At 35.8% G+C, this 20,190-nt stretch overlaps 3 protein-coding genes and 1 long non-coding RNA gene across 7 annotated transcripts in view; 1 reads left to right on the top strand and 3 right to left on the bottom strand.

The window, feature by feature from the left end:
* The first annotated feature begins 11 nt into the window (after nt 1–11).
* Nucleotides 12–5,266, top strand: LOC113686933 (uncharacterized). 3 transcript variants are annotated; one of them, XM_089190882.1, is made up of 7 exons: nt 12–108; nt 514–946; nt 2,044–2,171; nt 2,582–2,782; nt 3,344–3,508; nt 3,862–3,909; nt 5,131–5,266. In XM_089190882.1, exons 1-6 carry the CDS (start codon nt 82–84, stop codon nt 3,889–3,891), a joined length of 984 nt encoding a protein of 327 aa, XP_089047008.1. In that variant the 5' UTR covers nt 12–81; the 3' UTR covers nt 3,892–3,909; nt 5,131–5,266. The 3 variants fall into 3 exon arrangements, with proteins under 3 accessions (XP_089047008.1, XP_089047007.1, XP_089047006.1); XM_089190881.1 differs by lacking the exon at nt 5,131–5,266 and adding an exon at nt 4,657–4,955; XM_089190880.1 differs by lacking the exon at nt 5,131–5,266 and having other exon boundaries at nt 3,862–4,437.
* LOC113686942 (uncharacterized) lies at nt 966–12,082 on the bottom strand. Of its 2 annotated transcripts, XR_016182079.1 has the most exons (5): nt 11,870–12,081; nt 11,325–11,478; nt 11,089–11,239; nt 3,325–3,428; nt 966–2,102 (listed from the first exon to the last, which is right to left on the bottom strand). It is a non-coding gene; the product is annotated as an uncharacterized LOC113686942 (long non-coding RNA). The 2 variants fall into 2 exon arrangements; XR_016182078.1 differs by lacking the exon at nt 11,325–11,478 and having other exon boundaries at nt 11,870–12,082.
* A 668-nt stretch (nt 12,083–12,750) lies between these two features.
* LOC113686943 (uncharacterized) lies at nt 12,751–18,324 on the bottom strand. The gene is made up of 5 exons (XM_089190865.1): nt 17,175–18,324; nt 16,303–16,868; nt 15,765–15,908; nt 15,410–15,574; nt 12,751–15,052 (listed from the first exon to the last, which is right to left on the bottom strand). Exons 1-5 carry the CDS (start codon nt 17,719–17,721, stop codon nt 14,975–14,977), a joined length of 1,500 nt encoding a protein of 499 aa, XP_089046991.1. The 5' UTR covers nt 17,722–18,324; the 3' UTR covers nt 12,751–14,974.
* LOC149035667 (tumor necrosis factor receptor superfamily member 10B-like) overlaps nt 17,806–20,190 on the bottom strand; it is a 4,318-nt gene continuing 1,933 nt past the window's right edge. The window contains exon 2 of the mRNA XM_089190884.1: nt 17,806–18,324. Within this exon, the coding sequence (XP_089047010.1) occupies nt 17,806–18,324 (519 nt within the window). The remainder of the gene's footprint in view (nt 18,325–20,190) is intronic.

Here is a 20,190-nt window from a genome sequence, read left to right as displayed (position 1 = left end):
TAATACAAATTAAGCCTGCTTTCAGTTCCCCTTTTTCGAGGAACTGACTAGTTGAAGCAAGAAAAAACGAAAGTGCTGAAAATGGATTCAGAGGACAGACAAAGCGAGGTAACAAAGGTCCAGTGATGTTAATATCGGTTAAACTTTGTTTAGGAAGTTTCATTTTCAGTTAAGATCAATTAAGAACCACTGAACTGCGTACTCATAAATAGGAGGAATGAAGCATTTGAAGGACACTTTCACTTCGAAACACTTCTGCACGGAAACTGACTCTAATCTCCCCTTGTTCAACACCTCTCATCCACCCCTTCTAACATAAAAGCCAGTTCATTCTCCTATCCGTACTATGATCCAGATTGTTCTGTCGTTATAGCCACTGCCTTGAATAAATCAGAGAATGCGGCATATATTTACACGCAGTGGTAAGACTGAGAGCATAAATGCAATCAAACTGACTTTCATTACAAAAAAAAAGAGGAAAAAGTGATTCAAAATGCTTATTCTCTGACTTAGAGCAACGATGAAGCAAGGAATGAAAGAGATGACGACCCTGACGATAGGAGCGAAGTTGTTCAAGATGAAATAACGCCAGACATCGGCGATTCTCCTCAACCAGGCGCATCCAGCTTCAGTCCAACTGAATTTTGTGTCTGCCCTGGAGAAACAACCCTTTTATTTGATATAAATGAAGCCATCTGCCCCCTTTGTGGGAAACTCATCGAAAAAACTGTAAAAGAAGCTACGACTTTAGCGGCTGATGAATCGGGCGCATCGGCAAATGGCCATGTTGACGCATTAATTTCAACTCTGGTACAAGGACTAGTCATTGTTCCACCCGAAGCATCTCTCCAAGATGAAATTTTTGCTTCAACACAAGAAAACTGGAGTGTAGACACAGATCTTCCATGTGAGGAGGGACAAGGTGGAATCAAAATTCCCGTTGAAAGTAAGTAACACAACACGCGTTGTGAGCCATTATTTACTTGATTTGTTACTTTCTCGAAGAAATAAAGAATGTTATTTGCGTAACATTTCCGAGATTCAAAACACCATTAAACAAAATTAAAAGACTCCGAATACTATTCAATACACTACTATGGACACAAATCATCTACCTACTTTGTTAGCATTACTATATGGCTAATCTAATAAAGATGTGAAAGTATAATAGCCTCTAATGCATTTATGGCGTAGTCACCTCCAGAAGCTAATAAGTCTAAACATTTACTGATGATTAACTCGCAATTGAGAGTAAACGTCCTTAGAGTGGAGAGTAAAGTTTAACATGGAAATAACAGCTGTATAGATAACTACAAAATAAAATTAATAGTTCTCTATACTATTTGTACCAAAAAATGCCCCTCTAAATCTTGCTTTTTTGTTTGTATTTCACAAGTCAAATTTGACTTAAATCATACTCAGTAGCCTGAATAAAACACAGCTTAAACTTCCTAAGTAATCGTATAAATTCACACGAGCAGAATTAACACTCTTTTAAAATAGAAGAAAAGCAGTATCCCCGATGTACAGTTTAACATCCAAACATCTACAGCTGCAAAGCGCTAAGTCCACTTTGAGAAGGTAATAGCAGATGCTTAAGGGGGTTAAGTTGGTTGGTTGAATCAGGGAAATGCTTCAGCCTCCTCTTGCCTCCGAAATTATACTTAGTTTTTATGCAAGTTTTCAAACTTTTTTGGATTGATCCACACAAAGATCTAAAGAAAAGCTCCAAAACAGGAGAAATCTATACCAGCTTAATTGATATATCAAAACAACAACATAAACAACAATAATTCACAACACATTAAGACATTGTGTGACAATGCTGTGAGAGCTTAATAAGGAATTATGAAAACTTTTTGTTTCTATTGTCGTTGTTGATAAACTTGTTATTGAGTTACTTTAGTTCCGAAATAGAGAACGATGCTATCAATTATCACCTGTAAGATGCAACATTACAATTGTCAAGACCATTTCCTTATGATTGACAAATGTAGTCATGTACCTGTTATATAAAATGTAATCGCTTAATTGTTCTTTTAGGCATCTCACACCCATCAGTCCAAGTGCCATGTCCACCTCTCCTTCTGAAGTTCTATGTGCTGAAACAAGATCATATAGATGTTAATGAAATGTTATTTTCATTACATTTCATCGAATATTCAGAACAGGTATAGAAAACTGTTAATAAGACACTAACATAGTATAATTGGGCAAAGCCAAAAAAAAATATCTCCATTGCAATCCCAGTGGACTCAAGGAGTCAGTCATCAGAGCCAGTAATTTTTGCTGCCAACTTCTTTAAATGTGAAGCTCACTAGATTATTGCCCTATAAGGTCAGCCCTCTTAACCCTTACCAGTAAATATGCTGCCAGGTTGATACCATCACTGCATTGTTGAATTTTCTGCCCATCATTATTAATACTTGAAACCAATAATTATTTGATGAATGGAGAGATATTGTACTACCCATCAGCTCAATAACCTTACATACTTGACAAATTCTACCAGGAAATGCTCATTCTTTGATTTGAACTACATGTACCAAACCAACTTCAATGATTTTTCCCCTTTGCTTAGGGGAGGGTAACTTCATCAGTAAGACAGTTGGAGCAACACCTGGGAATGAGATTTCAGGTTGTCCCACTTGGCAAGGAACATTCTACCCAAGCAGAGAGTAAGCATCTCCACACCATCAATGTAGACCAACAAATTACAGTTACGTTTCAATTGCTGGGACAATGTGAAAGAAAATTCTTACTGTGTGGGGACACTTTCGAGGTAAAGCAACTATAGTAAAATATTCCATAAGAAAATGTTATGAGCAGGAAAAAGGACCACTCATTAAGTTGGGTGGTATCTTGATTTTAGGGATCTTGCAAACACTAGAAAAAGGGAAGTAAGTGAATAAAATATTACTGACAAGGGAAGGGGGCGGTTACCTTGGTTGGCTTAACACATATGAATCATTAATCTAGGATTTTATAATTATACACTTTTTTGGTATATTCAAAATAATCTGTAAAACTATGCAAGACTTGATTCCTTGGGTTGATATGCAACAGTGTCTGACACTTTTTTTGTGTGTGTGAAGAGGATAGCAAAAACAAATATTTTGTCTTTAACAAGGTCAGAGTGTAGAGACCTAAGTTTCCCAAATTTTTCCAGATCCCTGCCCCCCCAAAGACTGACCAACAGCTACATCCAAAACAAAGTAGACAGCTGACTAATACACTTCTGTGACTTCAAGAAACACCCCATAAAACAGAGTGGGCATTTGGGAAAAACCTCAATAATTCACTGAAACTATATTTTTTACTTACTTCTCCTAAACATTCTCAGGTACCTTTGATACGTATAAAGTCCTTGTGCCAGAACAGAATTCCTGGTTCTGTAGCTCAAGTTTGCGTGATGCCTATTTGTGAACCTGGGGAAGTTTGTCAGGATCACATTAAGATGACAATCAACACTGGGCATACTATTCACATCATGTTAATTCCTATCTGGGTAATTATAACCATGTTTATTAAAGTATATGTATGAATTCACCTCAGCTTTCTCTGCTATTCTGTCACTACTAGACAAAATACCTTTGAAACCTTGTAGAGGGACTGACAATGACCTTACAAAGTTTTCTAAACTATCTACTAGGAAGAGGTCACATAATTATATTACTTTTAATCCCTTTGTAGGAATATTTTAAGAATAGTCAACGTTTTAATTATTGAATAAATTAAAACAAAATTAAGTATCAAGTAAGGGAATTAGTAATTGCTTTTTAATAAAATAGATGGAGTGGACTGAGTAATTTCACATGGAACAGATTGCTCTGTAATAATTTTTTCTTCTTTCTTCCTTAGTCTTCAAGGCCAGCTGATCAAGGAGAGTAAAAAATGCCTCTGTGCCTGGTGAGTAAACTTAATGATTCAGATTAAAACTCAACTCAAATTATTGGATTAAGACTGCACACAATACAATAGTTTTGCTTTGTTTAAATTTGAATAAACTGTAACCAAACCCTCTTGTTCAAGCTTTTTCAACTTATATTCAGGTGTATAGAATGACAATGTAATCAGATAATAAGTTATCTTCCAAAGGACTGATTAGTCATCAGTAACAGAGAACTGCAACCCCATGATTTCTAGTTTATCATGAAAAACAATAATGTTGCCATGAGTTGCATTTTAGTGATTTTAATTTTCTCTGATTAGCAAGTTCTCACTCTAACACATTCACCAAGAATATCCAGATGGAATCTACTTTCTGGAAAAAAAATTTCCTTGAATGATATCAGGGGCAATAGGAAAATTTGTGCCATTCTTAACCAGTTTCAGGTTCAATAATTGCCAAATTCTTGGATGTTATATACTTGATGTACTTTTTTTCCTGTATGTATTTGCAATTTAACTTATGGTAACAAATGAATGCATGCAAAACTTGCTAAACAAAAAAACACTATGCAAAAAGTCCAATTAATAAACATTGTAACCATGCTGGTTACAATGTTGCAGTAAACAATGCAAACTTATGCCCTGAATATGACCCCAGATTTGAAAATTTCCTTATTGCTCCTGGTGCACTCATGGAATCCTTTGTCTAAGCCACCTCATTTTCATGCAATAGATTTTTCTACAATTTTCTTCATCTTTCCCTAGGAAGTCCACCAGCAGGTCATAGACTATTAATATTACCACTTAGTATCAATTGCCATTATGAATTTTTTGTAAAATATAGCTTAGCATATAAACAGATTACATATAGTCAAAACTTGCAGTAGCAGCCCTTATAATCAAGCATTATTTACGCAATGAATGCAGGGTATCAAAATGTCAGTTTAAATAATTACATTAACTTTGTAGGTTAGCTGTGATATAATCTAGCACCATTAAATGGATTTCTTAGAACTATGAAATTGGGAAACCCTCCCAAAAAAAACAAAACAAAACAAAAAAAATTAGCTCTAGAGGTGAAGCGATTTTCAATTGAGTGTTGAAAGTAATCCGAGATTGCATTGGTTTTGCTCCTTTTATCTGCTGTGATAGGTCAAAAAAACTTGCACCCTTTTTAACAGTTCATTTGCAAAACCAAATCCAGTAATAACTTGGTGACTTGCATTTTTTTGCCCTTAGGGAGTTTGCTTTGTCTTACTCTAAATTCTCACTGGCTATTTACCATGCTTCCTATTACTCTGCTTGGCCATTATGATTACTTTAACTTTGGTTTGACGACACTCAGGCGAAGAGCCCTCTATCACAATTGTTTGCTATATATATATATAATTGTATAAATAACTTATAAATCTTTTTTCATGTTCAACTTATATGTAATCCCATCTTTAAAAGATACCAGAAAACAATTAGTAAAGCACTGCTTAGATCTAGTTTAGAGGGAGATCACTTTTATAGTGACTTACAATACTAGACTACCTCAGGTACATGAGTTTCACAGAGAAGGCCCTGACATGATTTAGGGCAATAAACAAAACAGGGTGTCTAGTGAAAGGCTAAGTGACATCTATCAAAAGGATGAATTCTTCCCCAAACTTCTTTGTTTTGCTTCTGAAACAAGGAGTGGGGGTTAATTCTTGATTCACTTTGAGCCTAATCCACATGAACCCCCTCAAAAAGAGACAGAGCCTAATGATGCTGAAAAGCAACAGATCTGTTAGAAGTAAACCCACCTTTTTCAGAATTCCACTACTTTCAGTCTTTCCCTTATTTGATTACACAGCAAAGAATATTCTACATTGGAAATTCAGTTTTTACTTTCAAATTTTTTAAGTGTTCACAGAACAAGCACAAAAGTCCATTGCCTTTTAGGCATCAATGGACCTAGACTCTTTAAAATGAAACATAACGCAAAGTGTGGAATTCTTAATAAGGACCTAAAAGTGGCTGCTGACAATTTTATGTTGTTCATGTTTGATGGAATATGACACTTCCACTCTGACTAAGTTGATATCAGAAATAACTGTTTCATGCATCAAATAGGCCATTTTACAATTGTGTTCTTAGTTGCCAAACCTTTGATTTGGAATGAGGCCAAAGTTGACCTTGTTGTGATAGAGATAGCATAACAACTAAGAAATTTACATTTGAAAAGCCTCAATTTTTGTATCATAACAAAGTCAACATTAGCCTCACTCCTGTTCAAAGGCTTAGCAAGTAAGCACACAACTGCAAAATGGCTATTTACGGGCATTCTACTCATTTTCTACCTTTTCTTTCATCTTGTTTGTAAATGAAGCATACTTTCTTTTAATTTCTGAAAATTTACCTACACATAAGCCTTCTTCAGTAGTTTTTCCATCCTTCTCCACCTAACTCACACAATTTCCCACAAGTGTTCTTCATAAAAATGACTTTTTAGTTGTGTTCTTCTGGACATTGTTTATTTCTATCTGTATGATCAAGATAACTTATGCAGAGTGGTAGTGTCACACATGATCCAAGCATCAAACAACTTTCACATAGTCACCAGCCACATTAAAGTCATTTATACACTACATAAATGCAACCTTCAAAATATGCTTTCACTGGAAACATATTTTGCTTAACTAATTATGGTCATTGGTAAAAGCTCTCTGAAGTCAAACAGAGAGAAATACCATTACCAGTGAAAGTGGACTTTGAAGATTACAAAGCTGTTGAGATGACTACGAGCTTTGTGTATTCTAGGGAGTTTTGCCACTCTTAAATAAGGGTGACAAAATTTTCTGGCATACACCAAGAAAAATGCTGTCAGCAATTACCTAGCCTCCAATTGAAATGTTTATATTATAAATAGATTATTTAGAATATTGATATTATTAATCCAATTAATACACAGTCACCTTGAAAAATGTAAAATGCTAAGAATAATAGGCCATTTTACAGTTATGTAATTAGTTTCCAGGCCTTTGATTTGGAGTGAGGCTGAAGGTGACCTTGTTGTGATAAAGACCAGTATCTAGTTAGCATGATAACAAAGTAAGTAATATAAACTTGAAAAGTAGCAAGGTTTGTATCATAACAAGGTCACCCTTAGCCTCACTCATGTTAAAAGGCTTGGCAACCAGGCATGCAACTTTAAAATGGACTTTATTTACTATAATCAAATTTGGTTTTGCTAGTCTGACAGCTACATAAATACATGGCATTCATAACCTCAAAAAATGTAATTTAATTTAATTCCTAATTCTCATCATATTGTACAACAATCCAAGATAAATAATAACTTTAACATTTCTCATGAAAAATAGACACAGTTAAGTCTATACAGTTAGGATTATGAAAACTTGTTGGACATGATCTCCCAACTGCATAGATATACATATAAACATAATGAATAAAATGATAATCCTTTCAAATCAAATCAGCCACCAAAGTCAGAGGTGGAATGTCATGTATTTGTGTCATTTGTACATAATTATATATAATTATATTGGGTACAAATACCACTATCAGTAATGTATAAAACATTAGTGGGCCAGTTATTTATAAGTTTTGTCACTGTTTAGCAAATCAACTCCTTAATATTCTTCAAAATACCAAACATATTATCTTAATGATGATATCCTTGGACACCTTTAGGACCCATGACTAACACAGGAAAAACATCTGTTCACTTCACAAAACCCACTCATACAGAAATCTCAAGATTCCTATAACATCTTAAACTGTAGCAAAACTTAGGATTTCACTGAAATAACTGGCCCTAAAAGTACTTCAGCATGTGTAATAAGCTGACTTTAACCCTTCCACTTCCAAGATCTCCCTAGTTATTCTCCTTACTGTCTGCCATACAATTCCTAAGATGTTAGTTTGAAAGAACCTGGTGTTGAATCAACGAATAATCATTCAATTGCTCATTTTCTTTATTATCGTCACATATCTGCTTAATTTTGACTTGATATTGTAAGGAGAAATTCTGTCTTGATCATTCATGGGAAGAGGGTTAAAGAAGCTATAAGTACTGATAATTTTATAATTGTGAATATGTTGTTGTTTACTTGTATTTCTTCCTCTGAAAGCAACCTACATATAGACAATTATGAAAATTTGAATAATGCCAAAAGGGGCTGTCACATTTTAAGCATCTTAAATTTTTAGCCCACATTTTTATCAAGCTTATCACTTGCACTTGATGTTGTTCTATCCTTGTTCCCATTTGTTTATTTTAATTTTTCTTGTAATAAATGTCTTACAGGTTATTATTTAAACCTGACAACAATTATTTTTAATATCATTATCACTTTCCATGACCTTAAAAATTACTTAAAACATGATGACATAGTTCCCTGCAAACTATGACATGCAAATTACACATCAATAGTACTACTGATGTGTAACTTGCATTAACAACCCTTTCAATCCCAAGATCAAATATCAGTTCCCCTGGCTGTCTGCCATACAGTTTTCATAACTTCAGCTATTTATTTTGTTAGGATAAACAATATCATTTGGTTGTTATTTTACTTTCCTTTTCATCACCTTTTTGCAAAACACTGTTTTCCTACTGTGAAACAAAATTCCTCTTCGGTCACTCCTTGGATTGAAAGGGTTCATGAGATCTAAACAAATATATCATGGTTTATCTTGTATTATCACATGTAGAAGATATATAGAGGAAGTCAGTATCTTGTTCAACATTAGTGTATGTATCGTATTGTAATTTGGAGCGACAAGTTATAAAAAAATATGAGTCACCAGTAGTAATCTTAAATTTGATAACATTGTAGTAAGAATTGGATTGTATCGCATGACCCTTGTAAAGTGCTGTAGGGGTAAAGTGTTGTAGGACACTTCTATTGAAAAACATTAGACAAAAACCACTGGCACCAGTTGTTCAAAGAGTGAATAATGCCATCCACTGGAAAAATCGCTATTCTGTGGATAGCACTATATCCTTATTTCACATTCATCCTTTAGATAGCAATTTTTCAGTTGGATAGCGTTATCTGCCCATTGAATAACTGGGCCCTATATACTATGAAAAGAAAGTACAGCTGCACCCAGGAAAGTTTTCTAAATAGTCAACAAACTTTTACTCACTGAGCAGTACAAATTATGTATTGAGATATCTGTTGTTTATTACCATGTGTTAAAAGAGCTGATGACTAGGCATGCAAGACTTAAATCAATTTTTCCATGGATGTAAGACCTGTTAATCTGAGCCTTACTATCATCGTAGAATTTTACAATAATTGGAGGGAGGGGACATCAGGACAAATAAGTATTTGAAAATTAATCAAACAAGAGAACTTTGTAGGTATTGAATGTTTGCCTGTCCACTTTATCTTACACTAGTGCCTTAATTTTATTTCTGATGATCAACTTACAGAGGTTCCTACTGAGAATTGCCTTTCCATAGTGGTCTTTCCAAATGAGGCTTTCCATAGAACTGTCTTTTCAAATTAGCTGATAAAATAAACTCTACTAACTATCCTAATATTTGAGTGCTTCTCCCTGTGATAGTTGTTTTTGTTTGTTTATTTGTTTGTTTTTTTTGGTAAAACTTACTTTAAACAGTCATTCACCAAGTCCCTCTACTCCTTTAACATATGATTAAAACAAGTTGTATATTCCTTGATTTGGTTTTTTGATACAATGAATGTGACATAAGCATATATTGTGCAACATTGACAAATAGTAACAGGATTAAATAAAACATAACAATGGCTCATCAAAGTTTGTTTGATTGTTTCTACTTAGAATGCAACACTGTGCACTTCTTTGCTTAGGGATCCTAATGCTGCCAGCCCACTACAAACATAACATACATTGTATAATAACATTCAGGGGGTGATTGTTTCCTTTATGCTGTTACATAGAAGCACAGATGTGAGTTGCTTACGTACACAGGTACCAGGATCTTGCATTTGTCATAAGCTTGTTATGATGTTTACATCAATGATACCACATACATTGCACATTTTAATCAAGTCACTATTAAAGTAGAAACTCACAATTTAAGAGCTTTCTTTTCAGCAAATTTTGCATTTGTACCCTCTGGATGTGACTCAATGGTCGGTGACATGAGCTATACACCATATGGTATTGTAACTCACTTTATCCAGTTTTGTATCATAATAGCGTTCAAGGAACGAAACACCCCAAATGCATCCTTGAGTGGTTTCAAAAATATCCTGAAAGAACTGCTGTTCTGCCATTTGCTCAGCAATCCAGAAACTTGTACCATTAATGTAAGTTGGAGGAAAGAGACTGAATGGAATAAACTCTTTTCCCAATGACAACCCATCCACCTAAAATATCAGTAACGAATACTCCTACAAATTTTACAAAATCACTAGTTATAATAATTAAAAGGATTGTGGGTACCAATCAAAGGTAACTTGTGTTGCCAATATTAGAAATTATTTTTTATACAACATGATTCTTTTACAGTATTATATAGCCTTTTTTGAATGAAAAAGAAAGAAGAAGAAGCATAAAGCACATGTGACTCTTGTAGAATGAAAAATATGACACATGCACCTCACACAAAAATTCAACTGCTGTTGATTATGGTCATATCCTTAGACCACAACTATGAAGAACTACAACCACTACCCTATTTCCCTTGACAGGCCAGAGATTAAGATGGCAAAGAATCAAAAGTCTCACACTGACCCTTAGTGCACGACTGACAAGTTAATGTAAACACAATGCACACAGATTTTTATCAGAACTACAGCTTGAAAGTAAAAAATTTAGTTGCATTAGCGCCTGTATTAGGCGCAATTTCACGCCCTGCATAGCTGTGCAATGTTAATTACACAAATTCCATTATTGACCAAAATTGTCATATGCCATTTCGACAATTCCCTCAGCCACTGTTTTAGAACAAGGGTGAATAAGAAGCCTTTTACATAAAAATGAATTTAGTCACTCATGAAAGTAATTTCATTAACAACTAGAGGTTTTGCATCCGACCTTGTTTTAAGGATTAGAATTTTGAAACTACTGAACTCAACAATTTATAACAAATGGTTCTTACTTGTGACTGAATCAAAACTATTCTTGAATCTGAATGTGTCAGGACAATTTTAATTCCTATACTGTAGATTATAAGTTTAAAAAATTTGCAAAATGGCTTGGAGGACTTACCCATGAGTCACTGACACAGGATTGAAAGGTCTTGGCTCAAGCCGTTTCCAGGAGCGACGGTTCTGGCATGGTATTTTTGGGCAACCAAATTGAATTTCATGTCTCGCACACTCACATGGGACACTGGGCACAAGCAAACTGTTACGGATAACTGAAAATTACATTAAAGAGGTTGAGCCCATAAATGATTTGGTTGATATTATGACTTCAATACCAGTTATCAAAACATAACTTACTGTCCTCACACCATTCCACTAAAAGGGTACGGCGTCACTTCATCTCGACAACCACATCAAAAAATGCCATCCCACATTACATGGACAGAAGAACCTTCTGTGAGGGTTCAGGGATGATTTCCGTAAAGCTCTATACTTCATCATACACATAGTTCTTGAATAAAGAAAAACGACGAAAACAATATAAAGACTTTGGAACCTGGGCTTTGTTTTATAACAGTATTGGATTTTAAAGAAATCATTCCGAGGTTGACATCATAGAAGGTATTTTGATGGGGGAGGTCAAATTGATTGGTTTCGTGATGGCAGCTGGCGCTAAGGAAAATTCTCCAGAATTTAAGTCACCGGCCGTTCGCATCTTAAACTTCACAGTGCGTTGATGTATCGCTGAGAAATAGCACTCTCCTGCAGTAAGTAAGGAGAATCTGGTGAGAAAACGATCAGCTAGCCAACTCATCAATACCAAATAATCTCCAAGTGACAGAGCTTCTTAAAAGCCTAGCGAACTCATTACTTAAAAAAAAGACAAACAAACAAATACCAACCAGCTCTCGCAGCTCGGTAAACAACCTGCCAAGGGCGTTCCTCCCTGACACTGACAGAGGCTTACACAGATATCGCCTTTGAACCGTTCCACGTGGTGCGCGGTGCTTGCAAAGAACCGCTCACCAGATCTCTCGATTTGGCAATGTTTGATTTGCCGCCAGTGAGTGGAAAATTAAAGATCACCCGATCAAACGTTCTAGAGCCAAATTTTTGACGAAGATCTGTCGCATCTACCTCGTGCATGATCTCAACGCTTTCAAAAGAGGACAGTTTCTCGATGTTTTCCACAGCGAAGTCGTTAGTCACCAAGGCTGCGCGCGACTCAAACGATATCCCAACGATTTACACATGTCTTTGATAACGCTGACGCCAAACAAACCGTGAATGAAAAGTTACCATCTCCGACTACTAGCACATTATAAGAATATGATTTTGGGTCAAGTAACGCCATAGTCGTTAATAAATCGGAAACACAGAGCGTTGAAATCTAAAGCTCAAGTGTACGCTACTTAGTTTGCGCGCTCGAACGTGGTTTGTTATTGAGGTGGTTTAAGCATCACCAAATAAGAGTCAAGCTTTCTATTAATATGGCAGTGATGGTTACGTACATGGGCGGCTGTTTTAGAAGCTTAATCTCACATTTAGCAAGGAGACACTCAAGGTCTACTTAGGTTGTTAAATTTCGATTTGTTATGTCAGGAAGGCGGAGTACCTGTGCCAGAGGAGAAACCCAGCCGAACAATCGTTTCAGGTCGGCGACAGATGCCTCTCACATCAAAGCCCCAGAAAAACAAGTGTAGTTTCGTTGAGGTTATTCGGGAAACTCTCCCTGCTCTGGTGAATTCTTTTCACAAAGGACAGCAAGGTAGAATAGGAATAATAGGTGGATGTCAGGAGTTTAATGAAGATAATCTTAGTCCTGGGCTTCAGAGATTACTGATTTTGCGTCATTATTGGGAACCTCTTTCAAAATCCTGAGCCTATCAACCAATGCAACATCTTGACTGCTAATGATAAGGCATTTCTGAGAAGTTTTTCTCGCCCATTAGAGGGCATTGATGGATTGCTCATGATAATACCCAGAAAAGGGAATATTCTAGACATTTTCATACGTATTTTGAAGCAAAACGAGAAAACCAAGAGGCTACTAAACGTCTCGTGTTGAAACGTTTTCAGTTACATGGAGGACAGAGAGTAAATAAGTAAATGTGAATGTAATCATATTGATGAAATTTCAGTTATGGTTAATTACGTCATGCTCGCCAAACAAGAACTCCGTTCTTGAGAATGGATCAGAATAAACATAACAACCTAAAATTACTTTATAGTGTGAATGAATGCTCTCTTCATTGTTCGTTTCACCACTTAGCACTGACAATACTTTATCACACTGGCTTTTGTGGTTATCAAACATTACTCAAACAAGTGATCACTCCCACTTAATCTGTACAATCATTAGCTTTAGATAGATAACGTACAATATCCTATGTTCAGAACCTAATAGGCCATACCCTTTACACTTTTGATGGCAAACTACTACTTATGATGTAAGAATATTAACTAAATATACTTAGTAGGAGTTGAGTTTCAGATCTAAAAGTCTAAGAGTCTCACACCTAATTTTCTGTATAAAAACTAATCATGTTCACTTTTCAAAAACACTCTTTCATCTAAGTTCTTAGTTTGAATTAGTTGCACAGTCAAATAGAGACAATATGACATACACTCAGTGTAATACATCTAGTTCATGATGGCTAAAGTTCAAGTTTTGAAACCCATAATTTCTGAAGACCATCAGGTTTAATATGAAGCTTTTTAACTGAACAATACAGTCAGTGAAGTCTTGCTCTTTTCCCTTTCTACTGTTTGCAACAGTGATATCTGCTATATTTGTGACTTGATTTCCTTCTGGAAGAAGGAAGAAAGTAGCAACATGGCCAACATATTAAGACTTTCTGCATCAGTTAAACTAATATTGTTATCTTTTCTCTATGGAATAAATTCTCTGAAAGTAATTTTTACTCTTTAGTGGATTACTTGGAGGGAAACATTAATTCTCCTCAGGCACATAACTCTCTGCACTTTAAGTAGTTTTCAATTCAAAAAGAATATTCAACAACTATTTACCAAAGTGGAGGTGGTTAGTGGTAGATATTTACTGAGCCACAAAACAATAATGCGAATACATGTATCCACTGCAAGCCACTGACTGAGATGAATAGTTGTTTTAGTGTATACTAAAACACTGTGAACATGTAACAATAAATTGTTTTAACTTATTTATTCCTGCAACAATTACGATATTTTCAGGGACAAATCCTGAGCATATTGCTCGGAGGTGAATAACGATGGATTTGTGCACTTTGAGTCACCAATCAGCATGCCCCTTCAACACTATCTACTGTTTTAGTTTCCGTATATGCTAATTATTGATACTTTTATTAAAACTCGTGAGGCCAACAGCCTATCAAAACATTACTAAAAGATCTTGTGTATGACCTTTTATACCTGGTAATCTATGATCATTCTGAAAAGTCTGGTGGTGGCTTTCATTTCAGTCCCAGGGGAGTGCGGGGCTGAATGTGCAAGCAATTCCAATTATTGCTTATTCTGAATTGAAACTATCTTTATATAAAGGTCACCAGTGATCTTTATATAAAGCTGTGAACATTGTCCACTTCGACTTTGAATTTTCTTTCCTGAAAGTTGGCGTCCTTATTTCTTCTTGAACTTTGCCACTTGCCAAATATTTTCTTAAGCCACTTTGTGGCATACTGTGTAGATTTTGGAATAGAACTATCCAAGAACTCACTCCCTTCCTCAGCACTTTTTGGTTTTGGGTGGCATTTCAAATAAAAACTCTCTGAACCTTTAACAGCAGCTGAACATGGGGCACTTTCCCTTTCTAAATGTAATTAACCTTTAATACATCACGTCACGTTTATCTAAATCTCTAGAGAGGTTTTGAAGCTGTTAAAAAAATTTGCAACACGTATTTTATCGGCCCTAAAAACATTAGGCTCTGCCTTGTGTTTTTAAACCCAATAAAACACTGCTGCTCGTTTTTAAAACATTACATAAAGCCTAACTGACTTTCATCTATTTTACCCCTCAGTAAGTACAAAGAAGTCACCATTCACAGCATTTGGAAACATGCTCTGGTTTTCATAACGGATTGGATCCTACAATAAAATAAACAAATATTTAAAGCTTTATTCTAAGTAGGTATATCTCTTGATCCAAAAGATCAGGAAAGCCCACTGATACTAATATTACACTGCTGGTGAACTCTCTTTGGTGTTGTGGATTTACTTTGACAATTTTAATCAACGCATCTATACCTTTAAGTTTAAATTATTAGTTTCTGGTGCTAAACACCAAATATGATCCTGGCAAGGAAAAAAATTTTAAAAAAAATGACCAGATCCAAATTTAAATATATTAAAATGTGACCACTGAGTCACCTGCAAATTCACATCTTGAAATTGATAATCATTTTGTGCCACAAAATGTACCACCTAAAATGTACAGTCACCTACCTTCTTAATAGCAGTGATTGCATACACTACAGTTTGAGAGGATGCCTGAGTCAAAACAATGGTGGAAAAAAAGCCGTTTTTCTTTTCACTGGATGCAGGGCTAAATACCAGATTGCATCTGGGAGTTGTACTGAAAGAGTTTCTCACTGATGTATAGCTCATTTTCTAGATAAAGGAGAACACAAATTAAATATTTTCAAAATCACCTAGAGATACCAACACTTTCAGGGATCTGAGAAAATTCAATTACTAAGTACAAAAAATTAAGATCTTTGAATCATCCTTCAAATTTTTCCTCTTTTCTAAATAACTTGCACTGTTATTGCATAGCACTCAAACAGAGTCTGCAAAATACCATTGGGCAAGCATTCTTCAGCTTCCAGCCATCAACATCCTTTACAACAATTTCAACATCTTCTCTGTGACTAAGAGAAAAATCAAGAGATTCCACTGATGAAATAAACTTTCCTCCTTTCTTTTTCTCCTCCCTCAAAAGATTCTGTGGAGTCAAGTAACAAGTTTTATCAAATTTATTAATACAGAAACAGATCACACTGTTATAAAATAACTAACCATGACTGGAGGTAGGATGTTTGATGAACTAGACCAGCACAAATTTAACATCAAAATTATAAATAACTGCAGTTACATGATAGATTCTAACTAGACTTCAGTTATGTGCAAAAAGCTTCTGAGAACTTGGTAACATGTCACACAGATTAAAATACCTAGCCTCTGATTATATCAGGATTTTTACTCCTAATAGAAGGAAATTTTATGACCCAAAGAGATCTTTTTGTAGATTGAAATAGAATAAATTGAATCATCATCTATTTATTGCTTAATATTAGGTGATGATCTTTAAACTACATTAGTTATTCCCAAGAGCTTACCTCAAATGACCACTCACAATCATCAAAGCAATACAACCTCACAACAAGGTCTTCTCCAACTCTGGTGTCACTACAAAATGCCATGACCTTCGTTCTTTTGAGTACTGGTAAGGACTGTTCTTCACAGTGTCCAACCACTGCAAATGTTGCAAAATGATCTGTCTCAAAACTAACATGGTTGCTTTTGGGGAAGAATTCTTTTATTCCACTACCCTTCACATTGCTTACAACAACCCATTCATCGTTTTTCAACTCCTTCAAAATGATTTTCCACTTATTAGAAGATAGCACCATGTTTGCACCATGAGGTATCTGAAGCTCAAGGGGTCCTGTTAACTTGTTCCTTGTGACAAGATAAAATGCTGGACTTAGTGGAAATTCACCATCCTTAAGTAATCCTGGTAAATTCAGCTTATCTGATGTGGCATGTAACACCAAATCGCTTGGCACTTGTTGAAGGGTAGACTTATTACTGTCAAGGATAACAGCCTCAACCCCTGTCTTTTCAAACACCACATGACCTGGGCCATGTCGGTTTGGATGCTCCCACTCCACTTTCTTAATACCTAAGAAATAGATCCAAAAATGATGATAAATAATAATTGATTATTAAAATCTGCACATGTGCAACTTGAAGGTAGCTTTTTTATATGCAAATTTGATCACCAGACTTCATATACTTATGAGGTGCTCTGCCTAAAACAAAAGCAAATAGGTTAATAAGGTACAAAACAAAAAATTAGCGACAAAAGGTAGGCTAGCCACTATCAAAAACGCTTGTAACAATAATTTTGAGGCACGAGTACTGATTGTAAGTACTTGAGGTATATAACAATGTATATAAAGCGAAAATAATTACTTATTTAACTTGCCTGAAGGTGTGGATTGAGTGGTTTCTGTACTTTCAGAAGGGTCTTTCTTTTCCAATGATAAACTGTGTCCTGTTTCAAGATTATTTGAGAATGGGCATTGACCTTTACCTTTCAAAGTTTGCCCTTGTCTTTTAAAGATGTGATACACAATCAGGGCAACAAACAGACCTATTAAAGTGGCTGTGAAAGCATCAAGTTTGACACATTCCACCAGAAAGCTTTCTTGTTTTGCAGTTTGCAACTGACCAGATTGACTGTTCAGAGCAATGGACGAAAAAAGCAGATGAAGCCCAAGCCCACTAAAAGGCTCTTTCAACATCATTACCTCTTTCATACAGTCCATAAAACTCTTTCTATCCTTATGGTTACAACACCAGAAGCATTCTTCACAAGTATCTGACTGGTCATTCAAATAAAATCCTGGTTCGCACCCACCACATATGGTATCCGATTTGGTTGAGCAATTGGCGACAATGTTTTGGCCAATAGCACAGATTTTACATGACTGTAAAGTACCATGTCGATTAACAAATGTTTTCCCTACCATTGGACGTTCACACTTGGGTATTGCACCATCAGTCACGAAACTTCCACATGGTTTGGTCAGACCAAATTCGTCTGAACAAGCAGGTCAGGGTAAACAGATCTGTTCGCCATCATTCCTCACAACTGTAATCTCATCATACCAGCACTTCGCCAAACAGGATTTTTTCCTGTGATAGCTACATGCTTGGGTGCGAGGCATTCCTTGCTTGAGACACGATGGAACCACCATATCCAAATCTCCTGAGCAACATTCTGAACAAGGAAGGCATTTGGACAAGGTTTGGTCTTGGTAATACCCTTCTGGGCATGGCTTGCATTTACATCGCGTGTTTGAGGTTTTACTACATCTTGTTACCATGATTTCATTAGGGCCACAAGTTGAACAAGGCTTACAGCTCTCAGATGAGTAGAATTCAGAATAATAACCTGAGGCACAAGTCTGGCATTTGGCAGAGGCACCGTGGGATATCTTGTTACCGCATGGGATCGTTACACCCGATCCCGGGGGGCATTTCAAGCAATTCACACATGCGAAAGTACCATCTGGGGTCTCTACTGCTTGTTGATTGTATCGGCACACCTGAAGAGAATGCAATTTGCTGACCTGACAATGAGAATATGAACATACATTAAAGCTTGCACAAATCTTCACTTTTTGTTTGTTGACAAAAAATGAATTTCCTAGAATTTAAAACAGGTTACAATATATGCCACGGAAAGAGTTTAGAAGCTGATGACTCAGTTGATACGACTGAATTACCCTCACAAGTAGTTTTTTAAGACCTGAGTCCTATCTTGTTTTGAGACCCTCAGCAGAATTTCAAGGTTAGTGGCATGGCGGCCGTTTTTCCATTAGAACGGTTACGTTTCCGATGAAGTTAAGATCAATTTCTAGCCTAAATATTTCAGAAGACGATCTTTTCTCGCAGATGTCAGGTCTACAGCTGAAGTGAGTGTTGGTTTTGTGTTATTTTCGAATAATACACTGACGCGTACGTACATCCAAATTAAGAGAGTTTAATTTGAGGGAAACGCATTTTGATTGATAAATTGATAAACCCCGGTGAGGAACATTTCCCATAGCTTACAACAGATTTGTTTGTTTTTCAAATTTAAATACCTTGGTACGTTCAATCCCAAGTTATAAATTTATAAGTGATCCGCAGTACAATACTTTTCTAAGCAAAATTAAAATGAGAGTGATGTGAGTCCTGCCAGCTTCAACGGAGATAGGTTATTAACTAAGCTACAATATGTATAAGTTTCGAAGTTAACAGATGTATTCTTACATGTAAGAAGAAAAATAGATTTCGGCTGCGGAATCGATCAAAATGAGTGCTCGGCTTAAACCTTTGATGACATTGACTTACGTTTTCATTTCAAAGGCTAGTGATATGCCCATGACAAACAAACAACATTTTCAATCATACTTAACAATATTGTTTAATATAATTTTGTTTACAGCAAATTCTGTTGACATCCAACAACACAGGAATCTGGTGAAGTGTTGCAAAGAATCAGAATAAGTAGGAAGATATAAATCCTGTATTAAATATTAACTGACAGACCATCAAGGAAATGCTTACATGTGACTGGACTGGCTACATAGGTGTCATCTAATTATCAAGAGATGGCAATAGGAGCTGGTGAATGTTTTGAGGTGGTTTAACTTTCAACTTTCTGAATTTTCTGCAATGAAAAGACTTATTTTTTTCTTGTTTAAGCTTGCCATCTGATCACTAACTACAAGTTATTTAACTGACTAAGAATGACATTCAACTTGGTCATTAGCCTGAGTTAGACGTTTTTTTTTAATGATCTTTTAAACGTATGAGAGGGGTGCACATGTACTCCCTAAGTGTCTGTAAGTGTACAAAGTGACATAGTGGAATCTTCAGGCACCATATTTAATTTGCTGGTGTGTAGAACAACTTAGGGCTTGCTCTTTAGTTTATCAAATACATCAGTATCTACTCTCACTTTGTTCCATGAACAGCCAATACCCCTCTTCCAGTTGCCAGCTTTTGCATGCCTTTTCTGAATCAATATCATATTTTGTTACTTTTTTCTTATTTTTTGGCAAGGGAAATTGCATCCCATGCATGGCTAAATATGAGCAAACCTGCATGCTAATTCCACTGTCAAACGACATCATGCTTCTTCGTCTTTTTAACTCATTCCTATTTTTCTTTCCTTTTGCTTTTTTGCATACCTCACGAAATTTGTCAGAGGTTAGCAATTAGGCTCGGAAATTAGTGCAATGTGAGCATGCAAGTTATCTTTCATCAAGATGGGTTGAAGGGAAGAATTTGATTTTGAAATTCCTTGTTTTTCACCCTGTTTCTCACTGCTAGCGCTAATGAGAACTCAGTTCAGTACTTAAAAAATGATATTTGGTAAGTCCAAAGTGCAGGAAGTAATTTTAAAAACTATTAGGGCGCTAACACAAGCAGTCATTTCTCCCTTTCCC

The sequence above is a fragment of the Pocillopora damicornis genome, chromosome 13 (assembly GCF_964200805.1).
Source record: "Pocillopora damicornis chromosome 13, jaPocDami1.2, whole genome shotgun sequence".
NCBI classification, from domain to species: domain Eukaryota; kingdom Metazoa; phylum Cnidaria; class Anthozoa; order Scleractinia; family Pocilloporidae; genus Pocillopora; species Pocillopora damicornis.
The sequence above is the reverse complement of the archived record's forward strand: the minus strand, read 5'-3'. Positions and strand labels throughout refer to the sequence as shown.

What these genes read in the sequence shown, in the direction of transcription:
- LOC113686933 (XM_089190882.1), top strand. Translation starts at nt 82, where the DNA reads ATGGATTCAGAGGACAGACAAAGCGAG. An exon ending in AATCAAAATTCCCGTTGAAA is followed by an intron (nt 947 to 2,043) that starts GTAAGTAACACA and finishes TTGTTCTTTTAG; the next exon opens with GCATCTCACACCCATCAGTC. An exon ending in TCATGTTAATTCCTATCTGG is followed by an intron (nt 3,509 to 3,861) that starts GTAATTATAACC and finishes TTTCTTCCTTAG; the next exon opens with TCTTCAAGGCCAGCTGATCA.
- LOC113686943 (XM_089190865.1), bottom strand. Translation starts at nt 17,721, where the DNA reads ATGGTAGGGAAAACATTTGTTAATCGACATGGTACTTTACAGTCATGT. An exon ending in CACTCAATCCACACCTTCAG is followed by an intron (nt 16,869 to 17,174) that starts GCAAGTTAAATA and finishes TCTATTTCTTAG; the next exon opens with GTATTAAGAAAGTGGAGTGG. An exon ending in ATTGTGAGTGGTCATTTGAG is followed by an intron (nt 15,909 to 16,302) that starts GTAAGCTCTTGG and finishes TTGACTCCACAG; the next exon opens with AATCTTTTGAGGGAGGAGAA.